At 36.4% G+C, this 26,978-nt stretch overlaps 2 protein-coding genes across 7 annotated transcripts in view; one reads left to right on the top strand and one right to left on the bottom strand.

Annotated features, from left to right (window-relative positions):
* Positions 1-328: 328 nt before the first annotated feature.
* NDUFB5 (NADH:ubiquinone oxidoreductase subunit B5) lies at positions 329-15,226 on the bottom strand. 2 transcript variants are annotated; one of them, XM_067738124.1, is made up of 6 exons: positions 15,018-15,221; positions 7,754-7,842; positions 6,446-6,512; positions 5,588-5,649; positions 4,417-4,523; positions 329-567 (listed from the first exon to the last, which is right to left on the bottom strand). In XM_067738124.1, exons 1-6 carry the CDS (start codon positions 15,139-15,141, stop codon positions 447-449), a joined length of 570 nt encoding a protein of 189 aa, XP_067594225.1. In that variant the 5' UTR covers positions 15,142-15,221; the 3' UTR covers positions 329-446. The 2 variants fall into 2 exon arrangements, with proteins under 2 accessions (XP_067594225.1, XP_067594226.1); XM_067738125.1 differs by lacking the exon at positions 4,417-4,523 and having other exon boundaries at positions 15,018-15,226.
* Positions 15,227-15,276: 50 nt separating this feature from the next.
* Positions 15,277-26,978, top strand: part of MRPL47 (mitochondrial ribosomal protein L47) — a 33,158-nt gene continuing 21,456 nt past the window's right edge. For 3 of the 5 annotated variants that reach the window (XR_010943573.1, XM_067738120.1, XM_067738119.1), the window contains exons 1-4: positions 15,277-15,436; positions 18,494-18,645; positions 19,195-19,255; positions 22,446-22,542. Coding sequence is in view for 4 of the 5 variants with exons in the window: in XM_067738120.1 (XP_067594221.1) it covers positions 15,312-15,436; positions 18,494-18,645; positions 19,195-19,255; positions 22,446-22,542 (435 nt within the window). In the remaining variant the exon portion in view is untranslated. Of the gene's footprint in view, positions 15,437-15,499; positions 15,725-18,493; positions 18,646-19,194; positions 19,256-22,445; positions 22,543-26,978 lie in introns of those variants that run through there. The other 2 variants (XM_067738121.1, XM_067738123.1) reach the window with 2 other exon arrangements.

Genomic DNA, 26,978 nt, shown 5'->3' with positions numbered 1-26,978 from the left:
ATATAAACTACATATTTCCTGATATTTAACATAGACTTCTCTAACTTCCATTTATCAGACAAATACAACATTAATCTTTCAAAGCTACACCTTCAGGAGTTCACAAATTCCTATTTCTTTGAGTTTTTTTTATTATACTTAAACATTCTTAAAAGAGGAAGCTGAAAGCCCCAAACCAAAAGCCTTAATCTGCCTTTCACGATATATATGAGTATCAAATCATCATGATGTACACTTTAAATATCTTACAACTTTGTGAATGACACCTCAATAAAGCTGGAAAAAAAAAATGAAATCACACACAAAAAAGCCTTAATCTGAACCAATGTTGAGAAATGGAGCAACGAATAGGATCTTTTATTCATCACACAGAAAAAATACAGAATATATCTAGTAATTTAGTATTGCCTAAAGAGAATATACTTTGTATTTAGAGAAATAAAAGATTAGTTGTCAGGAGTTGCTTTTGGAGAATGATCAATAAGTGTCTTATCAATGGTCAGATACTGATACCAGGGACCATCGCCTCTTGCACGCATTAGACTTCGTACTTCCAGCTCCTTTAACCTGTAACAAACAGAATGGTGATGTTGTGACTACAGCATTTCCAATTATAAAGTTAATGAATTATCTCCATAAAGAACAACAACTTGAGAGTCTTGCTTTTATGTAAAATATAATGTCCCTCCACAGATCCATATGTATGCATATATCTGATATGTAGCTATAAGCAAAATTTGGGACTTATTTTGGCTTTTATTATCTTGCTTATGTAGTTAGCCAATGAATATTGTTTTTAATCACCCAAGTGTCACTTGAATTGATAATCAATTCTCTCCTCCTGTCCCTGCTCTTTGTCTGGACAGATCACTTTCACTTGAATAGTGATAATGCATTTCCTGTCTTCTTGCCTTTTAAATGTTAGGAGAGTCATTTACAGAACGCCTACTATTATGACCACATACTGTGCCAAGTGCTAGAAATTAAAAGGGAACAAGCCTTCCTGGAGGAGCTCACATCCCCTGTCTATACTGGCTGCCGATCAGCATTAGGACAGAAAACTTCTTGAAAGAAGAGACGGTAACTTATTCACCAGCCACCAGCATCACACTGAGCCTGGTCAACATTAGACAATCCATATTTGTAAAGAAAAGAAAAAAGAAAAACCAGGATTAAGAAAAACATTCTCTGACTCTAAGATCTACTTATTTGTCCTCATCCTTCTTCACAAACTGAATAATCTCTATTTTAGAAAGATACTTTCCTTCTTCCACAGCCAAGCCTTTGCACAAAACTACCACGCATTCCTGGAATAATCCCTTCTCCATCAAGCCTTTTACTTTCCATTTTTATAGACTACATACTAACTTTTTATGACTGGAAATCTGTCACAGTTAAATTATTCACTTTATTAACCTTAACCAGTTTACCAACCCTATCTATGACAGACAATATACCTTTGTGACAGTGTATATAAGAGAATACATTTATCTTTTTTTTTTAGGATTAAATATCAACCTTTTTCTTTTCTACTCTTTATAATAATCTAAAATGCAAGTAATTAAAATATTCATCACAGGGGACTGGTTGAATAAATTATTGTTCACCCATATAATGGACAACCTATGCACCTGTTAAAAAGAATGAGGGAAATCTATATATAGTAACATGGAAGGAGAGGACAGATATATCATTAGGTTGAAAAAGCGACATATAAAATGAGTCTGTGTGGCATCTTCCCATTTCATTAAAAAGCAGAGAAAGTCATTTGTGCTATGTATATGTACACATGTACAGAGTATTAAAAATTCTGGAGGACCAAAAGTAAATTATCTCTGGGGGAATCAATTACGTAAGACAGTCCCTTTCTATTTTATACCTTTCCTTTAAGCTTCAGTTTTCCAAATACCTAAATATATATTTTTAAAAATGTGTAGGTACTCCCCATTCCATTCTCACACTTGCCTCTTTCTTTTAGGAGTAAAAGTCAGGGTCCTGTTTTAGTTTTTTTAAAAATATTTATTTATTTATTTATTTAGGCTGCTCCAGGTCTTAGTTGCAGCACACGGGATCTTCATTGCTGCGTGTGAGATCTTTTTAGTTGCGGCATGCGGACTCTCAGTTGCGGCACGCGTGCAGGATCTAGTTCCCTGACCTGGGACCGAACCCAGGCCCCCTGCATTGGTAGCACGGAGTCCGACCCACTGGACCACCAGAGGAGTCCCCTGTTTTTGTTTTTATTTTTACTTTGTTTTGTTTTGAAATTGTTTGGGATTGTTATATGTCTAAGAAATTTTGTAAAAATTTTGATGTTTTATCAAAGGTATATGTCTGAAGTTCAAAAATGTCCAAAGCTAACTAAGTATGAGGCATAATGCTATTCCATGCTCTTAAATACTTAATGACAGTTCTATATGGTAACTACACATACATGTAATTACATATCTACAAAACAAGCCAATCATATGTTCATTTAATCATTTAAATAGTTTTCAATATCACAGCAATTTTTGTAAACTACAAAATTAGAGCAGAATGAACAGAAAGCATATCAATGGTAGCCTGGGGCCAAGAGTAAGGGATGGGGATTGACTGAAGGGACAGGAAAGAAACTCACTAGGTGATCATAATGGCCTCGATAGTGGTGGTTACAGTTATATATTTTGTCAAAACCCACTGAACTTAATGGGTACTTTTGATTGTATGTAAACCTCATTCCAAACACCAAAATAAATCTCAGAAAAGATCATATTTAAAAGTAGAAAAAGAAAATATGAGTGAACATTAAAAAATAATTTTGGGGCTTCCCTGGTGGCGCAGTGGTTGAGAGTCCACCTGCCGATGCAGGGGACACGGGTTCGTGCCCCAGTCCGGGAAGATCCCATATGCCACCGAGTGGCTGGGCCCGTGAGCCGTGGCCCCTGAGCCTGCGCGTCCGGAGCCTGTGCTCCGCAACGGGAGAGGCCACAGCAGTGAGAGGCCCGCGTACAGCAAAAAAAAAAAAAAAAAAAATTTTGGACTTGTGTATTTACTTATTTTATTATTATCAGAGACCTATATATGACACAAAATTCCAGAAGCTAAAGAAAAAGACTGACAAGCTTGACAATCATTAAATGAGTAAATATATTAAAAGCAATTAAAGCATCAGTACACAGTAAGTGTTCAAAAACATATTAGCTACTACTGCATTTTTGTTATCTGAAACATAAAAACACTAAGTTGCAAAAAAATTCTACACTGTCAGAAGACAAATGACAAGCTAGGAAAACATATCTGCAACAAAAACAAAAGGGGCTATTTTAATCAATGCACAAATTAATAGAAAATGGGCAATTTATGAAAAAGAAATATAAACAACCAATAGATATACAAAAAAATACTCAACTTTGCCAAAAAATACAAAATTGAAATGATGAGATAACATTTTTCAACTGTCTTATCAGCAAAAATGTTTAGGTTTGATAAATTCCTTTACTTGGAAAGGTATGGAGAAACAGAATTATCCTGTATTGGTGACAGAAAAGACCACTGGTACAACTTTTTAAAGAAGAGTTTGACAAAAGCTATCTAAAATTTAAAGCATAACATTTGGTTTATCAGTGCCACTGCTAGGAATTTATATTCCAGATACACTGAATAAATATGCAAAAATATATGAGGATATTCACCACAGCACAATGTATAATTATCAAAAAACTTGGAAAAAGCCTAAGTACCAACAATAGGTCCCCCACCAGTTAAAAAAATTAAGGCACATCCATCCAGTGCAGCCATTAAAAAGAATAGAGTATATGCTATTACCGAAAGATCAAGATACAGTTGGCCCTATCTATCTTCGGAGGGCCAACTGTTCTATGCCATTTTATATAGGGACTTGAGCATCCTCAGACTGGTATCTACTGGAGGTCCTGGAACAATCCTCCTCAGTTACCAAGGAATGATTGTATATTTACATGAAAGGAAGACAAGGTGCAGAACAGTGCTGATAACAGGATTCCATTTGTGTTAATATATTTTGTAAATGATATATAAAAAATATATTTTTAATGCATAAAATATAAGAGATCATTAAATAGTAGTCACCTCTAAGGATGACACTGGGTGTAAGAAGAAAGGAAATTGGGTGGGGGAGGGGAAGGAGAGGGCTACCTTGCACTTAAAAGAGTCAGGACATTTCAAACAAGAATTCTTTTTAATCTGACAGATATTATCTCCTAATAGCCTTCTAGTCTCCAACTCATAATCTCCTCTCTAAACAGGCTAATTCTCTCTCCATCTTCACCCTTTTACACAGAGCATCCTACACTGTTGAAATAGTTTTATTAAATTTCTTCCTGTGGTTTGCAACTGTAGGAAAGGATTTTCTTCCCTGCACTCCAACCCCTGCCCTTTTTTTTTTTTTTTTTTTTTTACCGTAATTCAGCTTTTTCAGCTTCAACTTGAAGGACAGCCATTGTTCTTTCATAATTCTTTTCAGGACTATCAAAGAAAGTTCGGGCAATCCATCTTGATATAGGATGCTACAAGAGAAAATGTGTTTAAAATTAGTGTCTGAAAAGTACTTTGCTTTTCCAGTTTACTATTCTCCTAAAATGACCATCTCAGGTAAATCAATAACACTTTTATGTATCAACCACTTTATATATTTTTAAAATAATTTTAATTTGTTCGGTAAATACTACCTTTGTCCTCATTTATAGATGAGCAAATTTCACAAGGTTGTACAGTTACTAGGTTGCAGCATCTGCACTCAGGCCAGGTCTGTCTGACTCTAAAACCTGTGCTCTTTCCTATTATACTACACTATAAGTATCTTAACTGGCAGATTTTGGAGCCAAACCCGGGGTCTGGTGATCTCAAAATGGCGCTCTTTCCACCAGTCAGCCAAGATAAACTAATTATATGGCTTACCTTAAGATTTAATAATGAAGTATTTCTTTTCTAAAATATAATTCATTCAGATAATAAAACATGATAAGATATACTGTAATCAAGGCCATCTCACTAAAACACTTGTAAAGACAAGTAACAGAATTAATTTTGGGTTTTAGTAGCCATGACAGTATGGTAAAATGACTAATTAACAGTGCAGGCTCTGGAGTCAAGACTGCCTGGGTTCAAATACTGACCCTATCCCTTAGACAGAGCACTTAACCTCTTTTAAGCATCAGCTTCCTCATCTCTAAAGCAGAAATAATAATAGTACCATTTACATGGAATGAGATAGTATTTTCAAAACACTTATCATAGTGCCTGCTACACAGTGGGTGTTCAATAAATGACAGCTAGCATTAGTATCAGTACAGTTTTCCCTATGGCATAGAACGTAGGATAAATTCTGACTGTTACTCTCTAGGTTGAGAACACAGTGCAGAGTCAGTCTTTAAAAAACCATAAAGCTTAAGGTAATAAAACAATGCAGAAAATTACCAAAAGTTACTTATAAAAAGTGAGCACAAAATGTATCATTTACTTGTTATAAAAAATTGAATACAAAACTATACCACAATTGCTAAATTAAGATATTAACCAGTACATTGACAAGACACCTAACTGAAAATAACTTTCAGTGACCTATACCAACCTTGAAATATTCCCAGTGCTCTGGGGTATAGCCTTCTGGAATTTCTGCTAACTCAGCTTCACCTAATAAGAGAAAACAGTGATATTCAACTTTAGTATCAGGAGTTTATAATGTTAATTCTTCACTATTTAAGTAAGAAACCAACCTCTTGTGATTTTAAAGAAACTTTTGTTTTGTAGCAATGAAGATATCTAATATTTTAAATTCACTTCAAGCTGGTGGAAAATCATTCATTAGGTATTTTTTAGATGTCTTCTATGTGTAATGCATTGTATATAGGCATTATATGAGGGTTCTCGTTTTGTTTTTATATAGTGTAAGAAGATATAATAAAAGACATACTATTCCTCTGGTTTTTCTTAAACATCCTAGACAAAATATTTAGGATTCAAGATGTTAGAAGTACTGTGAGTGAGCAGAATTTCCCAGGAGACCTAATAGTTACTATCATTCACAAATCTATTCTTTTTTGGAAGATTATAACTTTATATGTTCCAGGATGGATAAAAAAAGTTCTTCCATCCCTCAGCCTCTTTTCCACCTCTCTCTCTTTCTATTTTCCTTATTCAGACTTCTCAAAGCTGGTTTTGGGAAATGAGAAAGAGGAAGAAGACAGGCCTTTTATGTGGCCTATAGAGTCAGTGACCTTAAAGGTTTTTGGAGAAAACAAAAAGTTAAAAAAAGAACCACTGTGTGCTATTGCAGATTAAGATTTGGTTATTTTAAAATAAGTTCTCATGTTTATGTTTATTTTATTATTTGAAGAACTTTCCCTTATAATATCCATAATTCCTTTTTTGTATTAATGTACACAGGTTTTAAAAATTTACTAATTTAGTTGGTGGGGGAGATACTTACCAATGAATACATTCACCAGAGTTATGCCAATTGCTACTGGAATCCCAGTCAACAAAATGTAGAATTTCTGTTAAGATTAAAAAAAAAAAAAAAAAAGTTTTCACATAACCATTTCCTAACTCCTTTCCTCACACTCAAACTGTCCTCATTACATGATTTCCTTATATTTCTTATAACATAAACTTGCCAAATTGGAGATGCTGTATAAAATTATTTATTTCTGTAATTTTCTTTTGCTCTAGCTTTTAGATGCCTATATTTAGTGTCAAAAATAAAAGAAGAAAGCAAAGACTAATTGTATAATACAATATATATTTAAGTGATTTTTCATTTTTGGTTAAAGCAATGTCATAAAAGAAATTTTTATATTAAGAATAAAAGTGTAAGAAGATGAGGGCGATTTCTGGAGTTTGAGTTGGTCATCACAAGAAAAGTAGGAGCTCAACCATGGAGATGGAGAGGGCATTAAGCACAATGGACAGGCAAGGGAAGGTCTAGAGGGCAGCCAGTGGGTCACAACTTTAGGAACAGTGGCAGAGTCCAGTCTTCCACCTTCTAAGTCTCCACTTTCCTTTACAGAGACTTGAGATACAAACATGCAGTCAATGCCCTGTTTCACTCTCTGAAATCAAAGTTCCTAAACAACAAAGAAATAAAAAATCATATCCCAAAATAATGGAGTTACATATTTAAAGAAGTCCTTCAATGAGTTCTTTGTTAATTTAAAGAATATATTAGTAATATAAATAATTATTCCCAAATGAATCCATTTTCAGTTTTATAATTTATAGATTTTTCTTTTGGTCAGGGAACACAGATGATTTCAAAACACCATAATCTTGAGAAGAAAGGAATGTTTCAATTTTTACCTCCAATATGCATGAATTCTCTTTTTGAAGAAGGAAAGGTTCACTAATTTAAAAATAAATTCAGGGGGCTTCCCTGGTGGTGCAGTGGTTGAGAGTCCGCCTGCGATGCAGGGGACGCAGGTTCGTGCCCCAGTCCGGGAGGATCCCGCATGCCGCGGAGCAGCTAGGCCCATGAGCCACGGCCGCTAAGCCTGCGCGTCCGGAGCCTGTGCTCCACAATAGGAGAGGCCACAACAGTGAGAGGTCCACGTACCGCAAAAAATTAAAAAAATAAATTCACTAACAAACCAGACCTTACTACTCAATCTCAACATTTTTCTGAGAAAAGGAATATGAATTTACAAAAAAAAATATTTTATAAAATGAAAGATGTTTTCTAAACAGGAAAAAAATTTCCTATTTATATGTAAAGAGTTTAGTTCAACAAGTTTTAACTCACCATTAATTTCAAAAAACGTCTGTCATAGAATCCAGAAGGCTTGATGATAAACAGTCTTTTCCCATGGTCTCCACTGTGTCGCACAGGAGCTGGAAATATTAAATAACCCTGTTATATACAAGGTTTATAAGGATATACTGTTATATTTTGAGATAAAAGTCAGACTATACGAAAACGTACATGCATAAATGTTTAATATGAATTAAAATAAAATATCCCTTCCAAAAAAATATATACATATATATATACGATTAAGATAAAAAAATACATGCTTCTTTGAGTACTAAAGGCAGGGAATACTAGGATATCTTTAAACAGAGATTGATGTACTGTTCTAAACTACAGCTCTCCTCATTTTTATTCAACATATTCATCACTATTTTCATCATTTTTATTCATCAATATTCAAGATATTGATATTTATTGAAGAAATATCTAAATGATTATTTGAATTTGTTTCAGTAGCAGGCAGGGAGATCAGATACTCTTGGTGGGCTACGTACCTTTGTTTACCTCTGCAATAAATATTTGCTAATGCTGCAAAAGAAATTAATTTAAATTGCGTCATATGATGAGGCAATATACATTAGGGACTTGATGCAAAATAAATGGAAAGATATTTTTTCAATATCTCTCTAGCAGGAATTTGAACTTGTTCAAAAGAATACACTCTGTCTTGATAAAATCCCTTTATAAGCCATTTCTTCTTTTTTTTTAGTTGATATAATAATTTAATAATTATTATATTACATAATTATTATAAATTTTACAAAAATTTTACAAAATATGAAATTTTACAAAAAATTTTTGTAAAAAATAATTTACAATGTTGTGTTTGTTTCTGGTGTACAGCAAAGTGATTCAGTTATAAATATATATATTCCTTTTCATATTCTTCTCCATCATAGTTTATTACAAGATACTGAATATAGTTCCCTTCGCTATACAGTAGGACCTTGTTGTTTATTTTATATAGAGAGTTTGTATCTGCTAATCCCAAACTCCTAATTTATCCCCCTCCCCTTGCTTTCCTTTTTGGTAACCATAAGTTTGTTTTCTATGCCTATGAGTCTGTTTCTCTTTTGCAAAAGTTCCTTTGTATCATATTTTAGATTCCACATATAAGTGATATATAATATTTGTGTTTCTCTGTATGACTTACTTCACTTAGTATGATAATCTCTAGGTCCATCCATGTTGTTGCAAATGTGTAAGCCATTTCTTATTGTAAATATCCTTCTCTTCAAATCCTCTCCCAGACGGTATTTAATCAAGCCTTGCTGAAGATAAACTGAGGCAAAACTCTCACTCTTGGATCTGCTTTCTATGCGATTTCCCTTTCTTGGAAGTCTGGAAGGATCACTATGGCCACTCTAAGCCCTTTCTGCTAAAAGCAGGAAAGGCTCTAACATTACTGAGAAACTGAGGGTTACTATGCTTCTGCTCTGTAACCGCATTCAAGGGAATTTCCCATGAGTCATTGCTGAATAAAAAACTAATTTCCCATTAAAGGAATTTTAATCATAATAGATGTCAGAAAGATTTGTATCCTTTGTTCAAGCTTACATGTCAAGAATGACCTCCCCTCTCCTGAAATCTATTCTTTAGGCCCAGGTGACATCTCATCCTCCAAGAAACCAACATGCTTCCCAACCAGCTGAGAGCTCTCCTACCTCTGAACTGCTGTATATTCTACTGATGTGTAAACTTGCTTTCACTGCCCCCACTGAAATATAAGTGTCTTGAAGGCAGGAACTGTCTTAAATTTTGATACCACCTGCAGCAGCTTGCAATGAATTTAGAAGGTTAATTCACAAGAGAATTAGAAGCTGGCACAAGTTTACTAAGTATAAATCATCTACTAAGGCTTCTAAAATAACAAGAGAATTTGACAAGGTAAGTATGTATTTCTGCAAATCATTTGAAAGGTACAATAGAAATTTCTGTGGACTAGATGAAAAAAATGGGCTAGATAACAGTACAAACCACTCGTTAATTCAATAAATATTTAAGTGCCTACTATGTACAGGTCTTATGCTAGGTCTATAGTATAAGAGGGATTTAGATTCTGCTGGGAGGAAAAAATAGATAATTACAAATCTATATTGTAAAAGACAACAATCTTTGTTGTCTTTGTTGTCTATAAGGACAACAAAGGAAAGAAACAGGATGTAGTGTCAGAAAAGAAAAGGCTCAGAAGTAAAGCCCCTCTTTAGACAGGCTGGTGGAGTTGGGGAGGTATGAGGAAGGCACATTATAAACTGAGAGAAGTAGCAAGTTAGAAGAAATCTGTAATGGGTAATTGGTTGATTGATTATACCCAAAAGGTGCTGATTACTTAATGCAGTAACCTGCCAAAGGGCTCTCTCACAATTTCTATGAATGGCCTGAATGTGGTGGAGATGGTATTCCTGATGATACAGAGCTACTGCTACAAGAGTGGCTACTACACTAATGATGAAATAGGATCCCCCCAAAAGTCCTCCTACACACTTACAAAAGGCTGAATCTAAAAGGATTAAGTATAGTAAGTGGAAAGTCCTACTTGAACACTCCAGAAGTTTAGTGGCTCACAAACTTAAGAAAAGTCACTGGTGGGAGTTCCCTGGTGGCCTAATGGTTAGGATTCTGGGCTTTCACTGCCATGGCCCAGGTTCAATCCCTGGTCAGGGAATTGAGATCCCGCAAGCTGCATGGCGTGGCCAAAAACAAAAAAAGAAAAAGTCATTGGTGTCATGTGGATGTGGTTAACCAAAAAATCCCAAAGGTAATCCAATCTTAATCTGATGTACCAGAAATACAGGGTCAAAACAGAAGGAGCCCTCCACCTCCATGTCTTACCAGACCTGTGGAAGTGTGTCCATCCCAGAGTACACTGTTTTAGAGGGACAATCTGGAGCACATCCTAAGTTAAGCAACCAGGACGGCAAACAACCTGGAAATTGACCTACTGAAACTGAAAGAACCGAAGCTGACTGGCCTACAAAAAAGAAGTCAGGATAGAGACCAGAGAAGTGCCTTTAAATAGCTGAAGGCTGTCCAATGACAAAGGCTTACACTATTCTGCACTGACCTGAAAGGAAGAACTAGGATCAATGTGTGAAAGAGTAATTTTTGGCTTAATACAAGGAAGAAGTTTCTAACAATTTTAGTGGTTGAAAATAAAATTGGACTGCCTCCCCAGTCCCCATTATGGAGTTATTCGAGTATCACTAATGGAATGTAACAAGGATTAGCATACTACAGGGGGTGGCCTATAAGATTTCTAAGGTCCTTTCCCTCAAAGAATCTGAATAGATGGCCTCTCTTAGAATAAAAAGACGTACCTTTCCTACTGATCAATCTCAATGGTTTCCTTCCAACACCAAGAACTCTTTCCTGCTTTCAGGTCTTTGCACTTAACCTTCCTCTTTGCTTGGAAGCTTTTCCTCAGGCTCTTTGAATGGCTAGCTCCTCACCCCATCCTTCAGAGGTAAGATCAAATGTTACCTCCTCAAAGAAGTTTTCTCTGACTACCCTATATCCACAGCTGGTCTCCCACTTATTCTCCTTAATATCATTTGGTTATTTCCTCTAGAACAATAAGCACTAAGCTGAATCATTCAGTAGTGTATCTCCAGTGCACTTTAGTGTCTGCCACATGGTAGGAACTCCATAAATATTGTTGAATTTACATTTCTTAAGTAAATTTAATGTTGGTAGGGGATCTTTCTTTAGTTCCTGAAAGTAAATCTTCTCAGAAGAGACAGTATACTCCCAACTTTCCCTTTCAATCAGACGGACAGATAGACAGACACACACACACACACAGAGAAACACGTAAGGATTAAACTCTATGTGGGGTTTTAGGGACAACTGATTACAAATGACAGTATTAGTAGATGTGGAAAGTGTAACAAACAAAAAATACTATGGAAGAAAGCTTGAGCTGGCTGCATTCTAGCAATATTAAACAGTTAGTAATGTGAACTTCTTGCTTTCTTTACATATAATTACCCTACTGTTAAACAACAATTATTCATGCCATTAAATGTGTTAGGTAACTGTTATACTATTAACTGTTCTAAAGGATATTTCATAGCACTAAACTCTTTTCAAATATTCTGAGCCTTCATGATTTGTTGTTGTAGTAGGGCCATCTGCTTACAATCTAAAATTATTAGAGTGAACATTGCTTACAACCAGGTGACTGCCAGGATTTCTGGAACTCAATCCTTCTGCCACAAAAATAGGCATTTTCCTCCACTCTCTACAGCCTGGAATGTCTCAATTAAGGTACTCAGTAATTACGTGGAACTAAGGTTTCACTAACCAATTTTTTTTAATGCAAATAACTTCAGGAAAGTTATGCTTTGGACAATTGTGATACTTGTGAGGATCAAATAAGATAATATCAGATTTTTTTGTGTCTCCAAGACAACACCCAAAATTGGTCATTTTTTTCCCCTCATTCTCAGACTATTCCCAGTTAATGGCACCACCAACTCAATTACCCAGGCTAAAAAATCTCAGTCATCTTCCTGTGCCTCTTTCATCAGTTGTCAAGGCCTCTTGATTCTAAAATTCAAACTTTCCATTTCTCTCCAAGACCTTTTCACCTCAGTGGCTTAAGAAATCAACATGCCTGATAAGCCATCCAATATTCAGAAGCATCTTCCTAAAACATACTACTGATGCTGCTCTTCTGCTAAAATACTCTCGGGTGCCTACAAAATCGTTAAGATACTTTGGCTTTGTATTCAGTCCCTCCCCTAATTAGGTCCTAACTTCTCTTTTTTTAACCTTCTCTCTCAACACCTACCTATCTCAAGAGCCCCATATTCAGATATATCTGAAAACACATCCTTTACTTTTCCATCAATTGCACCTGTTAAAACTATCCCTAGAATCCAGTTAACATGCCTCATCATCCAGGTCTGAGTTAAGTCCACACTACTTCGTTTAATACTCTTCTCAGGTTTTAAAGCCATAATTATATGCACATCAGCCTTCAACATAAAAGTTCTCTGCAGCTGAGGGGAGAACTTAAGCTTATTTCTAGAATCCCTTGATGTTTGACATTTAATAAATAATTAAACAGAATACTTTTATCTGCTTATTTTCTGAGAAAGGTTTTCACTGAGAGTGATTGATGATAACATGACAGTACTAGATGTTTAAGAAAGGTGAGACCACAGGGCCCTGTAGAAGGTAATGCCCAGTGCTGTAGATTTTTCCCACTCACTCTTTACCACTACCTTTGAGGTAAGTTAAAATTATCACCCTCTTTTTAGAAACAAAACAAAACAGTTCTTATGGTAAGAGACAAGTTCATTCAAAATGACATTTCTAGAAAGATGCAAAATTATGCAGAAACACATTTCAGGGTTATAAATACTTGTCAGTGGGAAAGAGATTAGTTTTATTTTATTTCCGTGTCAACAGAAAATAAGCACACTTGTAATAAAATCCTCTTTTTTTTCTTTCTAAATCCTCTTTTTTAACGATGAAGAAATGCAGGTTTGGAGCAATTAAGTGCCTTCCACTTAGCTTCCCAGATGTGATGACCCAAGCTCACAGAGTTACTAAACTCTGGAGGTAGGATTTAAACCTAGGCGGTCTATATCCAGAGGAAACAAAACCAGACAAGGTTCTCTCCTCTGTTGGATCTTACGTTCTCCTAGAGGCAGACATAAACAATAATATAAAACAGATTACAACCTTTCATTCCACAGTGATAGATTAGGTTTCACAGGCAAAATACCTTTGAAAGCAGGTACACTGCTGAAACACAGTAACCTCACTATAGCTATCACATCCTTTCCTGCTCCCAGTGGAAAGGGTGTAGATTACCTGCGAGGATCCTTCCAGAACTCCAAGAATGGGGAATAGTGTATAAATGGGATCTAGGGGAGAAATTTTACCTCAGTTTATCTCCAGGTAGGCATGATTAAGTACTATGGGGGGAGGGGGTATTTGAAGAGGATATTTGTAATCAGAAATGGCTTACAAAGGAATTTTATCAAAGAATGTAAGCACATGTAGTTTTGTAACAGGTTCAAATTCCTGCCGGAAATTTGTTCAATGCCACTTTTTTTCCTTTCCATTTTTCCAGTAAGTCCCTCATGGCATCAGTGTATAATGCCTCATCATGTGAAGTGACATAATTCAAATTAAATTGGGAGAAGAGCAGTAAACAGAAAAAGATATTTTTAAGTTGGAGAAGAATCTTTTGGGCTTTAAATTTCACTTCCTCTGTATCTACTTGTATTGCATAGGACAAATCGCTTACAGTATATTTTTGATCAAGAGGATTAAATGAATACCTTTAATATCTTAGAATGGTGCCCAGCACATAATGTGTGCTCAATAAATGTTAGCTCCCATTATTATTATTCACTTAATACAGTAGTGCATTATTTTTGTAATAATTGAGTCACAGTTTCCTCATCTGTAAAATGGGGTAACACTGTACTCACTTTGCAGAACCCAAAAGGGAATAAAGCAGACTGAATACAAAGCATTTGATACTTTGCTATTATGATTATTCATTCCCCTAGAGTTCAATCCACAGTCTCCAAGAGGCTCCAAATAATCCTCCCATGACTGCACTGACTTTCCTAAGACCTAGGAACTTTTTCTTCATAGGTCCCTTCCTCTCTAAGAAGACATTAAAAATAATTATTTTATGATTCCGTTGATATAAAACGAATACAATTCAGGCTGGATTCAGCATCACATATGCATTAACATTATAGCCCTTTTCCTTCTGATTTTAAAAGAAATTTAAATTAAAACATTTTCGTGGACACCTAAAAGTATCATGAGGGCACTGTGCCTAGCAGATGAGTTAGCCCTGAGCCTCTCCACCTGTCCATATATCAATATTATTACTTAGCATCAGCGGGCTCCTCAGCAACATGACTTCCCACCTTGTGAGATTAAAACGTACCGCAGGTGGAACATACAAAGAATCTTGGTACCTGAGAGACATGGGTCTCAGCTCTTTGCCTTTCTAACATCAGCTTCATCCGCAAATTACCACCAACAGGATAGGTGAATGACAAAGTGTCTCACAAATTCTAATTAATTACTTAAACACGATCGATTTCATTACTCCAGGAAAACCCTCAGTCTCCTCACATAGCCCATGCTCCGTCTCTCAAGTCCCAAGTCCCCAATTTCTCCCAGCTCTCTCCGGATTCCACCAAGGTCACCCGGGAAGAGTCCTCCATCTCTCCTCCCGCGTTTCTTGATAGCGCTTTCTCCCAAAGCCAGTACCCACCGGCAGTCTTCGGAAAGTCACGGGTGAGGAAGCCCCCGAATACAAGTCTAGTGTCAAGGCGGCGGCCAGACAGAGCGGCCACTGCAGAGACCGAAGCCCGCTGTAATAAACTCATGGCCGCCATGGCTACTACGGGCAAGAGAAGAGCGGGCAAATGTAACGGGAGCCGAGAGAGACAATTTCTCAACGAGGGCGAAGCCGGAAAGTGGCCATGTTGAGTGAGGGCAAAGCCAATACCTGTTCTCGTCATCCGGTCGGCGTGAGACGCCGGAAGTGACATCATTGTTGGCGGAAATGCGGTTTGCTTACTTATGCGGAAAAATGGCTGCTGCCAGTTTGGCTGTTTTCTGCAGGGGAGTGTCGGCGGCCCTGAAGGCTTCCAGGTCGTTAATAAGTCCTCAGGCCCCTGCTAGCACAAGGTAAGTGAGGTGAGGAGTAGGTCTGTCCACTTCTCCAACTTTGGTTCTTGTTTGGTTGGCGAGATACTGAGAAACGCTTAGGGATGGAAAGGCCTTTGGGATGGCTGGGCCCGAACCTACCTCCGTGAGGAGTGAGTGACCTTGGAGAAGTCCCCCACCTGCGACATTTCCGTATCTTCCTCAAACATTTTGTTGCCACCTGCTGTGGACCAGGCAGTCGTGGGGTCTGTAGAAAACCAGTATTTGTTGAACTAAACGTAGAGGTGCGGAAGCATCCTGTTCGGCTGGGTGAGTTGGGAAAAACTTCACTGAAGAGCTTTTGGCTGTGGAACTGAAGGCTGTGTCAGATTTGGATGGATTTAAAAAGGGGTGGGAGGGTGTACGCCCGGAGTCTGTCAAAAAGAGATTGTTCAGTAAATGTTGAGTGAATAAATGAAGGTAGCCAAATGAAAGTAGTCATTTTTTTTTTTAAAGGAAGTAATGTATGTGCTCTTGAATCCAGCACATTTGTTGGGCATCTCTCAGATATAGTGAACTTACATTAACCTCAGAGATAAGCAATTTTTTTGGTTTGTTTTTTGCAGAGGTTCAGGGGTTGTAACTGGAAAAGTAGCAAACTTGAATTAATCGTCTCTTCCATCTCATCATCGTTTTTCCTTAAAAAAAAAATTCTGGATTTTTATCATTACTGTTGAATAAATATCTGTTCATTTACAGACACTTTGGAAAATAGGGTAAAGTGCTTTGAAGAAGAAAGTAAACATCAGCTATGGTTTTACCATTCAGAGATAAACAGATTTTCTTCTATTCTTTTTAACTTTGAATATATAGACATACATGAGATTTTAAAATAAAATCAGGATAATATTTACGTATATGCATTTTTGTGTTCTACCCTTGTTTCTCCAACTTTTTATTTTAAAAAATTTCAAACCAAAAGGAAAGTTGTAAGAGTAGTACAAAGAATAACCGTATACTCTGCACCTATGTTAACCAATCCTCAGCATTTTGTCACATTTTCTATACTTTTTATATCCATGCCTTTATTTTTCTGAACTATTTGAGGCATGTCAGAATTGCAAACATCATGACACTTCAGCATATATCTCCTAAGAACAAGAACACTGTCTTTTTTTTTTAATTAATTAATTTATTTTTGGCTGTGTTGGGTCTTAGTTGCTGTGCACGGGCTTTCTCTAGTTGCGGCGAGCAGGGGCTGCTACTTGTTGTGGTGCGCAGGCTTCTCATTGCAGTGGTTTCTCTTGTTGCGGGGCACGGGCTCTAGGTGTGCAGGCTTCAGTAGTTGTAGCATGCGGACTCAGTAGTTGTGGCTCGCAGGCTCTAGAGCACAGGCTCAGTAGTTGTGGCACACGGGCTTAGTTGCTCCGTGGCATGTGGGATCTTCCCTGACCAGGGCTCGAACCCGTGTCCCCTGCATTGGCAGGCGGATTCTTAACGACTGCGCCACCAGGGAAGTCCCAAGAACGCTGTCTTAACCACAATACTACAATGATCACACTGGGGAATTTTTTTTTTCTTTCTTAATTTTTAATTCAGAATCCAGTCAATGAACATTTATCCTGTTAATTGTCGTGTTATCATTAGTCTTCTTTAATCCAGAATGGTTCGTTTTTTCTCTTTCATGATATTGACATTTTTAATAAGGTCAGCCTTTTTAGAATATTCCTTCATTTGGATTTGTCTGATTGTTTCCTCATGATTAGATTCACGTTAAATTTTTCTAGGTAGGAATACAACATTTGTTATACACTTCATTATTGTATTTTAAGTTATTTCTCCAGGTCATTAAATATTCTTTATAAACATGACTTTTAGATTACTGCATAATAGATTATCATACAGATGCACAATAATGTTTTTAACCATTCCCCAGTTGCACATTTACATTATTATCAGCTTTTTGATATCATATATAATGCTTTAATAGACTTTTTAAAAGTATAATTGACTTAAAATATTATATTAGTTTCAGCTGTACAACATAGTGATTCTATATTTTTATACATTACAAAATGATCACCACAATAGACACTTTGATTTATCAATTCCCATCTATGATAATTTGTCTTTTTTAAAAAAAATTTATTTATTTTTTATTTATTTGGTTGCATCAAGTCTTAGTTGTGGCAGGCAGGCTCCTTAATTGTGGCTCGAGGGCTCCTTAGTTGTAACATGTGTGGGCTCCTTGGTTGTGGCATGTGAACTCTTAGTTGCAGCATGCATGTGGGATCTAGTTCCCAGACCCAGACCCCCTGCATTGGGAGCTTGGAGTCTTAACCACTGTGCCACCAGGGGAGTCCCTCTGATAATTTCTTTAGTTGAAATTTCTAAATTCAGTGGAATTACTGGGTTAAAGGAGAAAGCATTGGGGTCTCTGATGTGTTGCAAAATTAAAGTTCAGAATGTTTTTATCTGCTTATATGCCCACTAGCCACATATGAAGGACTTAAAAATGTTACCTTAAAATATAATTATGTCGGGCTTCCCTGGTGGCGCAGTTGTTGGGAATCCGTCTGCCAAGGCAGGGGACACAGGTTTGAACCCTGGTCCGGGAAGCTCCCACATGCCGTGGAGCAACTAAGCTCGTGCGCCACAACTGCTGGCCCTGCGCTCTGGAGCCCGCGAGCCACAAGTCCTGAGGTCTGGGCGCCTGGAGCCCGTGTTCTGCAACAGGAGAGGCCACCTCAATGGGAGGCCCGTGTGCTGCAACGAAGAGTGGCCCCCGCTCACCGCAACTAGAGAAAACCCGTGCACAGCAACAAAGACCCAATGCAGCCAAAAATAAATAAATTAATTAATTTAAAAAATACCTTTAAAATATATAATTATGTCAATATATTGGCTCTGAAGTTACAGGATAGCAACATATATAATGGCATGTTAAAAATAATTTCTAAAGCATTTTATGAGTTTATCGTTTCTTGGGCAGAAACCCCAAGTTGGTTGTTTGACATTGTAGGTGAGGAAAGGATTCCGTTTATTGCTTATAAAATCCAAATGTTGTGAAACTTGAATCACTTGTTTATATATGTTCAGTTGCAGGTTTTCTCTTTGTCTGTTGACTAAGAATACACCAAATGTCACATCTTTTCATCAGTGTAGATTACTTCATACCACATTGTCTAGGAGAGGACTGGAAGAATTTTTTGATGACCCAAAGAATTGGGGGGAAGAAAAAGTGAAATCTGGTGAGATATTTGGGTTGACCTATATTAAATAATTTTATTGAACCCTCTGTCATTTTGGGATTATTTATCCAGTTTGGGAATTACTTAAGTGTTTCCTTTTTTGATTTCCTTTGGGAATGTCTATTAGAGAAGATTAGAAGGACAGTATAATAGTAGAGTTAACTGTTCTTTGGAAGGTTGGCAAAAGGTTTAGAAGAGGAGTAGGTTGAAATTAACTAAGGTGCGGTTTGGGGTTTGTTTTACATTTCATTTTTTTAGAGATAGTTGAATATTAATTTATAATGATACTAAGTATTTTGACATTAGACTGTGAAGGTACCTTCTATACTACTAATAACAGTTTTTGAATGCTATTGCCAGTCACATTACTAATATTTTCATATGTGTTATCTAATTTAATCACAAATCCTAATTATATATTGTACTATAATATAATAAAGCTATTACACATTTTATAGATAAGGAAACAGGTTTAGAGAGGTTAAGTAATTTGCCAAAGGGCATGTAGCTAGAAAATTATTTCATGTTATGAATTTATCATTTTAATAGGAGCTTCATGGACCTGTCAGCAATTAAGGAACAAAAGTAATGAAGATTTACATAAACTTTGGTAAGTATACTGAGTACATTAACATCTAAGTGTTTGAAGCAGTTATAGTATAATAATGAGGTATAAACTTTATCTGATGTAAGAAATTAAGTAAAGTGATTTATAGTACTGTTTTGTGATACATAAGATCATTAAAATTTTTATAATAATGAGGTATAAACTTTATCTGATGTAAGAAATTAAATAAAGTGATTTATAGTACTGTTTTGTGATATATAAGATCATTAAAATTTTTATAAGTACTACAGAGGTTAAATTACATTATGACAGATGTATCAGAGTTCTTAAATAGTTGGGAGTTTAGAAATTTTACTGTAACTGCTACCAGTCATACTACCACTTTTATACTAAGAATTTCAAGAAACTAATAAAGCAAAATGGGGATGAGTTGGTTACATTTAGGCCTTCTTCCTTTTTATTACCTTTTGCATGGTCTGGACGCTTTAGCTTTTTTGCTTTGAGGAAGAGTATTGGAGGGTGCACTTAATTGGAAATTTGGGTAGGTTTTTCTGGCAGATTCTCCTGATAAATTAGAAAGAATTGAGAGGATTTAAGACAGATTTGCATTGTATATATACATATATAAATTGAAGTATAATTGACATAACATTGTATTCGTTTCAGATGTGCAGTGTAATGGTTCAATATTTGTATATATTGTAAAATGATCACAATAAGTCCAGTTAATATCTGTCACCATACATAGTTACAAAAAGTTTTTTCCTTGTGGTGAGAATTTTCACGATCCATTCTCTGAGGTACTTTCAAATATGCAGTACAGTATTATTGACTATAGTCACCATTGCCGTATATAACATCCCCATGACTTTTTCCTTTTATAACTGGGAATTTGTACCTTTTGACCCACCTATCCCCCTACATTAATCGACTATATTTAGCCCAGAGATATGTTTGTTTGGGCTGTGCTGTGTTTTAAAAATTGGGAAGTTTCGGGCTTCCCTGGTGGCGCAGTGGTTGAGAGTCCGCCTGCTGATGCAGGGGACACGGGTTCGTGCCCCGGTCTGGGAGGATCCCACATGCCGAGGAGCGGCTGGGTCCGTGAGCCATGGCCGCTGAGCCTGCGTGTCCGGAGCCTGTGCTCCGCGATGGGAGAGGCCGCAGCGGTGAGAGGCCCGCGTACCGCAAAAAAAAAAAAAAAAAAAAAAAAGGGAAGTTTCACACAAAAATAAGGATTTCTGGCTCCTCTTGAATAATCAGACCTGTGATGTTGCAACACTGAACCTGCATTTTTACATGGTGACAGTTGGCTGGTCTAAATGGAGCAGTGCATACCACTTCTTACCCATCTTGTTGTTCTTTCACCATGCTCCCTTCACTCATAATTACTATTTGTCCAGGCACTGTAGTAGGCATTTAAAGTTTTATCCCTTGATTTAAAGGGTTATCTTTCATGGCAGATTAAAGAACTGTAAAATGCTTATAAAACCACTAATATTACAGGCTTATTTATGTGATACAATAAGAAATATATATTTTGTCTTTGTCTCTGATCGCTTAACACACAGCTCCTAAATCCCTTGGAATTGCCTGAGTGATATGAGTGTCTTCTAATCAGGCAGCTCTTGGGGGTGGGGGCTGGGGGGTATTGTTGTGTAGCTTCAGGATAGAGGCTGATTGCCAGAAAGGCCAAGGTGTGATTAGCAGATAGAGCATTCAGCCTCACCACCACCCCCACTTTTGGGGAGGGAGAGGGACTAGAGATCAGTTCAGTCACCAGTGGCCAGTGATTTAATCAATCATGCCTGCATAATGACACCTCCATAATAAACCCTAAACAACTAGGTTTGGAGAGCTTCCAGGTTGGTAAGTACATGGAAGTTCTGGGAGGGTGGTGTGCCTTGAGAAGGCATGGAAGCTTTGCACCCCTTCCCCATATCTTGTCCTGTGCATCTCTTCCATCTGGCTGTTTCTGAGTTGTATCCTTTATAATAAACCAGTAAGAGAGTAAAGTGCTTTCTTGAATTCTGTGAGCTATTCTATCAAATTATCAAACCCATGGACAAGGTTGTTGGAACCCCCAGTTTGTAGCTGGTCAGTCAGATATGTGGGAGGCCTGGAAATTGCTGTTGGCATCTGAAGTGGGGCATCTGAAGTCTTTCTTGTGGGGCTGAACACTTAAATCTGTGGAATCTGGCTCTGACTTCAGGTAGTTAGTGTCAGGGAGATGGAAAAGACAACATGTTACTGTCAGGAGAGAAAAACCCCTCATTTGGTGTCAGAAGTGTTATATTTAAAACAGCACAGATTCATGGTAAAAAATACGTTGTTTTAAAGCACGTTTACTGTTGGTTATTTGTAAAGGGATAGTTAAGGCAGTTTCAATATTCATCCTGGCTAAAGCCAAATAGTTTATCTTCTGCCACTCCTTCCCCCCAAATCATCTTCTTCCATACCCAAAAGTACCCCAATTCCTTTGTTTCATTTTCTTTGCCCTCCACATTTATTTCCTTTCCTTTCTTCCAGCTCTGATTCTCAATCAAACTTATTTATTCACAAAAGTCACACTTGAGCTTTACCACCTCAGTGTTTTGATTTCAATGATTTGATTGTGTTTGCTTTGGTTTCCTTTCCAGCCTAACATACCCCATCTCCATGAAGCTTTCGTTGATCATCTTAACCAGAAGGAATGTCTCATCTCTCCCACTTAATTCTCCTGGTAGTTGTTGTCTATACCACTGAGTATACCACACCACATTTCAGTTGTGGAGGGAGGGTTTTCCACCCAGGGAGTTCAGGATTTGAATCTTGAATTAGGCATGTGCCCCCCGAAACCTTACTTCTCTTAGCTTTAGTTTCTTCATTTAGAATGTGTAAATAGTTCCAACTTCAGAATTGTTCTGACAATTCAGTGAAATAAATGTATATATGTGCTTATTTAGCACATTGCCTGGTGTATAACAGGAACTGAATAAGTGTTATCTTCCATCCTCTCTCTCCACTTGGAATGTAGGGACTACGTTTTATGCTTTTTTGTAACTCTTCTGGCACTTAATGCAGTATGTGGCACATGGAAAATTTATTGAACAAACGAGTAAGAATAGATATAGCTCTATATAAAGGATTATTCTAAAGGACTTTTGAGTACAGATCATTAATTTTGATGTCAAAAAATCACAGTTTTATTAATATAAGCACAGAATAGCATTACAAGCTCTGTTTTTTGATATAGGTATGTTCTCCTGAAAGAAAGAAACATGCTCCTAACTCTAGAACAGGAGGCTAAGCGGCAGAGTTTGCCAATGCCAAGTCCGGAGCGGTTAGAAAAGGTGAGATTTGTGGGAGGCTGGAGACTGCTGAGTGTGGGATAAAAGCTAAAAGGTGTGAGTGTATGGTTCCTATAATTCTTGGCAAGTAGATTTCTTTCTTTCTATTCCTGCTTGATTTTTAGGAAATTACAGAGCTATGCAACTATCACTACTATCTAATTTAGAACATTTCCATCACTCCAAAAAGAAATCTCATGCCCATCTGCAGTCACTCCCATTCCTACCTACAGCCCTCAGCATATGTGTGGACATATGTTTTTATTTATCTTGGGTAGATACCTAGGAGTAAAACTGCTGTGTTGTTTGGTAAATCTGTGTTTGAAATTTTAGGAAACAGCCCAACCGTTTTCTAAAGTACCTGCACTATTTTACATTTCTAGTTCTGGTTTAGCTACTTCTGTACCAACTAGGTCAGATTTGTTTAATGCTTTTTTTTTAATTGATGTAAAACACCCATAACAAAACTTATCATCTTAACCTTTTTAAGTGTACAGTTTTTTAATTAAAGTATAGTTAATTTATAAAATTGTGTTAGTTTCAGGTGTACAGCATAATGATTCAGTTTTATATATATGTATTTTTTTCCATATTGTTTTCCAATATAGGTATTACAAGATATTGAACATAATTCCCTGTGCTGTGCAGTAAATCCTTGTTGCTTATCTATTTTATGTATAGTAGTTTCTATCTGTTAATTCCATATTCCTAATTTATCCTTCCCCCATTCCCTCTCCTCTTTGGTAACCATATGTTTTTTTTCTATGTCTGTGAGTCTGTTTCTGTTTTGTATATAGATTCATTTGTATCTTTTTTTTTTTAGATTCAGCATATAAACGATATCATATGATATTGATCTTTCTCTGTCTGACTTCACTAAGTATAATATTCTCTAGGTTCATCCATGTTGCTGCAAATGGCAATATTTCATTCTTTATTGTGTCTGAGTAGTATTCCTCTGTGTGTGTGTGTGTGTGTGTGTGTGTGTATGTATGTATATATGTATATATACATACATATGTATGTATATATACATACATATGTATGTATATGTATGTATATACATGTGTATATATGTATATGTGTGTATATGTATGTATATACATGTGTGTGTGTATATATATGTATTTGTATATATACACCACATCTTCCTAAGCCAATTGTCTGTTCATGGGCCCTTCAGTTGTTTCCATGTCTTGGCTGTTGTAAATAGTGCTGCTGTGAACATTGGGGTGCATGTATCTTTCCAAATTCGAGTTTTTCTTTTTTCCAGAAATATACCAAGGAGTGGGATTGCTGGATCATATGGTAGCACTATTTTTAGTTTTTAAAGGAAAATTTTCTGTAGTGGCTGCACCAGTTTACATTCCCACCAAAAGTGCAGAAGGGTTCCCTTTTCTCCACACCTTCTCCAGTATTTATCATTTGTAGACATTTTGATGATAGCCATTCTGACCAGTGTGAGATGATATCTCATTTGGTTTTGATTTGCATTTCTTCAATAATTAGAGATGTTGAGCATCTTTTCGTGTGGCTGTTGGCCATCTGTATGTCTTTGGGGAAATGTCTATTTAGGTCTTCTGCCCATTTTTTGATTAGGTTGTTTGTTTTTTCAATATTGAGTTGTATGAGCTGTTTGTGTATTTTGGATATTAACCTCTTGTCAGTCGCATCATTTACAAATATTTTCTCCTGTTCCATATGTTGTCTTTTCATTTTGTTGATGGTTTCCTTTGCTGTGCAAAAGCTTTTATATTTTGATTATGTCCCATTTGTTTATTTTTGCTTTTATTTCCTTTGCTTTGGGAGACTGATCTAAGAAAATATTGCTATGATTTATGTCTAAGAACGTTTTGTCTGTGTTCTCTTCTAGGAGTTTTATGGTGTCATGTCTTATATTTAGGCCTTTAAACCATTTTGAGTTTATTTTTTCATATGGCATAAGGGAGTGTTCTAATTTATTGATTTACATGTGGCTGTCCAGCTTTCCCAACACCATTTGCTGAGGAGATTCTTTTCTCCATTGTATAGTCTTGCCTCCTTTGTCTAAGATTAATTGACCATAGGTGTGTGGGTTTATTTCTGGGCTCTCTATTCTGTTCCATGGATCTGTCTCTTTGTGCCAGTACCATAGTGTTTTGATAACTGTAGTTTTGTAGTATAGTCTGAAGTTGTAGATTAATTGACTGTAGATGCATGGGTTTATTTTTGGACTCTCTATTCTGTTCCATTGATTTATATGTCTGTTTTTGTGCCAATTCCACTGTGTTTGGATTACTGTAGTTTTGTAGTATAGTCTGAAGTTTGGAAGGGTTGTACCTTCAGCTTTGTTCCTTTTTTCTCAGGATTGCTTTGGCAATTCTGGGTCTTTTGTGGTTCCATATAAATTTTAGGATTATTTGTTCTAGTCCTGTGAAAACTGTCATGAGTATTTTGATAGGGGTTGCGTTAAATCTGTAGATTCCTTTGGGTAGTATGGCTATTTTAACAGTATTATGTCTTCCAGTCCAAGGGCATAAGGTATATTTTCATTTCTTTGAATCATCTTCAGTTTCCTTTATCAGTGTTTTATAGTTTTCAGTGTATAGGTCTTTAACCTTGATTAAGTTTATTCCGAGGCTTTGTTTTTTTGACACAATTAAAAAAAATTTTTTTAACTTTGTGCTATTTCATTTTTAGTGTAAAAAAATGCAACAGATTTCTGTATATTAATTTTATATCCTGTTACCTTGCTGAATTCATTTATTAGTTCTTGTGTGGAGACTTCAGAGTTCTCTATATAGAGTATCATGTCATATGCAAATAGTGACAGTGTTACTTCTTCCCTTCCAATTTGGATACCTTTTATTTCTTTTTCTTTTCTGATTGCTGAGGCTGGGACGTCCAATACTACGTACTACATTGAAAAGAAGTGGTGAGAGTGGGCATCTTTATTCCTGAATTTAGCAGGAAGGCTTTCAGCTTTTCACCATTGAGTATTATGCTGGCTGTGGGTTTGTTGTAAAGGGCTTTTATTATGTTGAGATATGTTCCCTCTCTGCCCACTTTGGTGAGAGCTTTTAACATGAATGGATGTTGAATTTTGTCAAATGCTTTTTGTGCATCTATTGAGATGCTTGCTCATGTGCTTTTTGTCTTTCCTTTTGTTAATGTGGTGTATCACGTTGATTGATTTGCCTATGTTGAACCATCCTTGTGACCCTGGAGTGAATCCAACATGATCATGGTGTATGATCCTTTTTAAGTATTGCTGGATTTAGTTTGCTGATATTTTATTGAAATTTTGTGTGTCTGTGTCATCAAAGGTATTGACCGGTAATTTTCTATTTTTTTGTAGTGTCTTTGTCTGGTTTTGGTATCAATCAGGCTACTGGTGGCTTCATAGAATATCTTTGGGAGTGTTCCCACCTCTTCAGTCTTTTGGAATAGTTTGAGAAGGTTTGGTGTAAATATATAAGTTCTTTGTATGTTTGATAGAATTCCCCAGTGAAGCAGTTGGTCCTGGACTCTTGTTTGCAGGGAGTTTTTTAATTACATATTCTATTTCACTTCTAGTGATCGATCTGTTCAAATAATCTGTTTCTTCTTAACTCACTTTTGGTAGGCTGTATGTTTCTAGAAACTTTTCCATTTCTTCTAGGTTTTTCAATTTGTTGACATATAACTATTCATAGTATTCTCTTATGACTTTTTGTATTTCTGTGATATTGGTTGTTATTTCTCCTCTTTCATTTCTTATTTTGTTTATTTGGGTCCTTTTTTCTGGGTAAGCTTGGCTAAAGGTTTGTTAATTTTGTTTATGTTTTCAAAAAACCAGCTCTTAGTTTTATCGATCTTTTCTATGGGATCTCTATTTTATTTATTTCCTCTCTGATCTTTATTATTTCCTTCCTTCTGCAGACTTTGGGTTTTGTTTGTTCTTCTTTTTCTAATTCTTTTAGGTGGTAGTTTAGGTTGTTTATTTGAGATTTTTCTTGTTTCATGAGGAAGGCTTGTATTGCTATGAACTTTCCTCTTAGAACTGCTTTTGTGGCATCCCAGTGGTGGTTATTGTCTTTTGTCTTGAGGTATTTTCTGATTCGTTCTTTGATTTCATTATTGACCCATTGGTTTTTTTGTAGCATGTTCTTTAGTTTCCATGTGTTTGTTCTTTTCCCATTTTTCTCACTGTGGTGCATTTCTAGTTTCATACCATTATGGTCAGAAAAGATGCTTGAGATAATTTCTATCTGCTTAAATTTGTTGAGGCTTGTTTTGTGACCTAGTATGTGGTCTGTCCTAGAGAATGTTCCATGCATGCTTGAATGCATGTGTATTCTGTTTTTTTTAAATGTAGTGTCCCATATGTCAATTAAGTCCAACTGGTCTGTTGTGTCATTTAGGACCTCTGTTACCTTATTGATTTTCTATCTGGATGATCTGTCCATTGATGTCAGTGG

This window comes from Pseudorca crassidens, chromosome 5 (genome assembly GCF_039906515.1).
Source record: "Pseudorca crassidens isolate mPseCra1 chromosome 5, mPseCra1.hap1, whole genome shotgun sequence".
Lineage (NCBI taxonomy): Eukaryota > Metazoa > Chordata > Mammalia > Artiodactyla > Delphinidae > Pseudorca > Pseudorca crassidens.
This window is presented reverse-complemented; position numbering and strand designations above follow the sequence as displayed.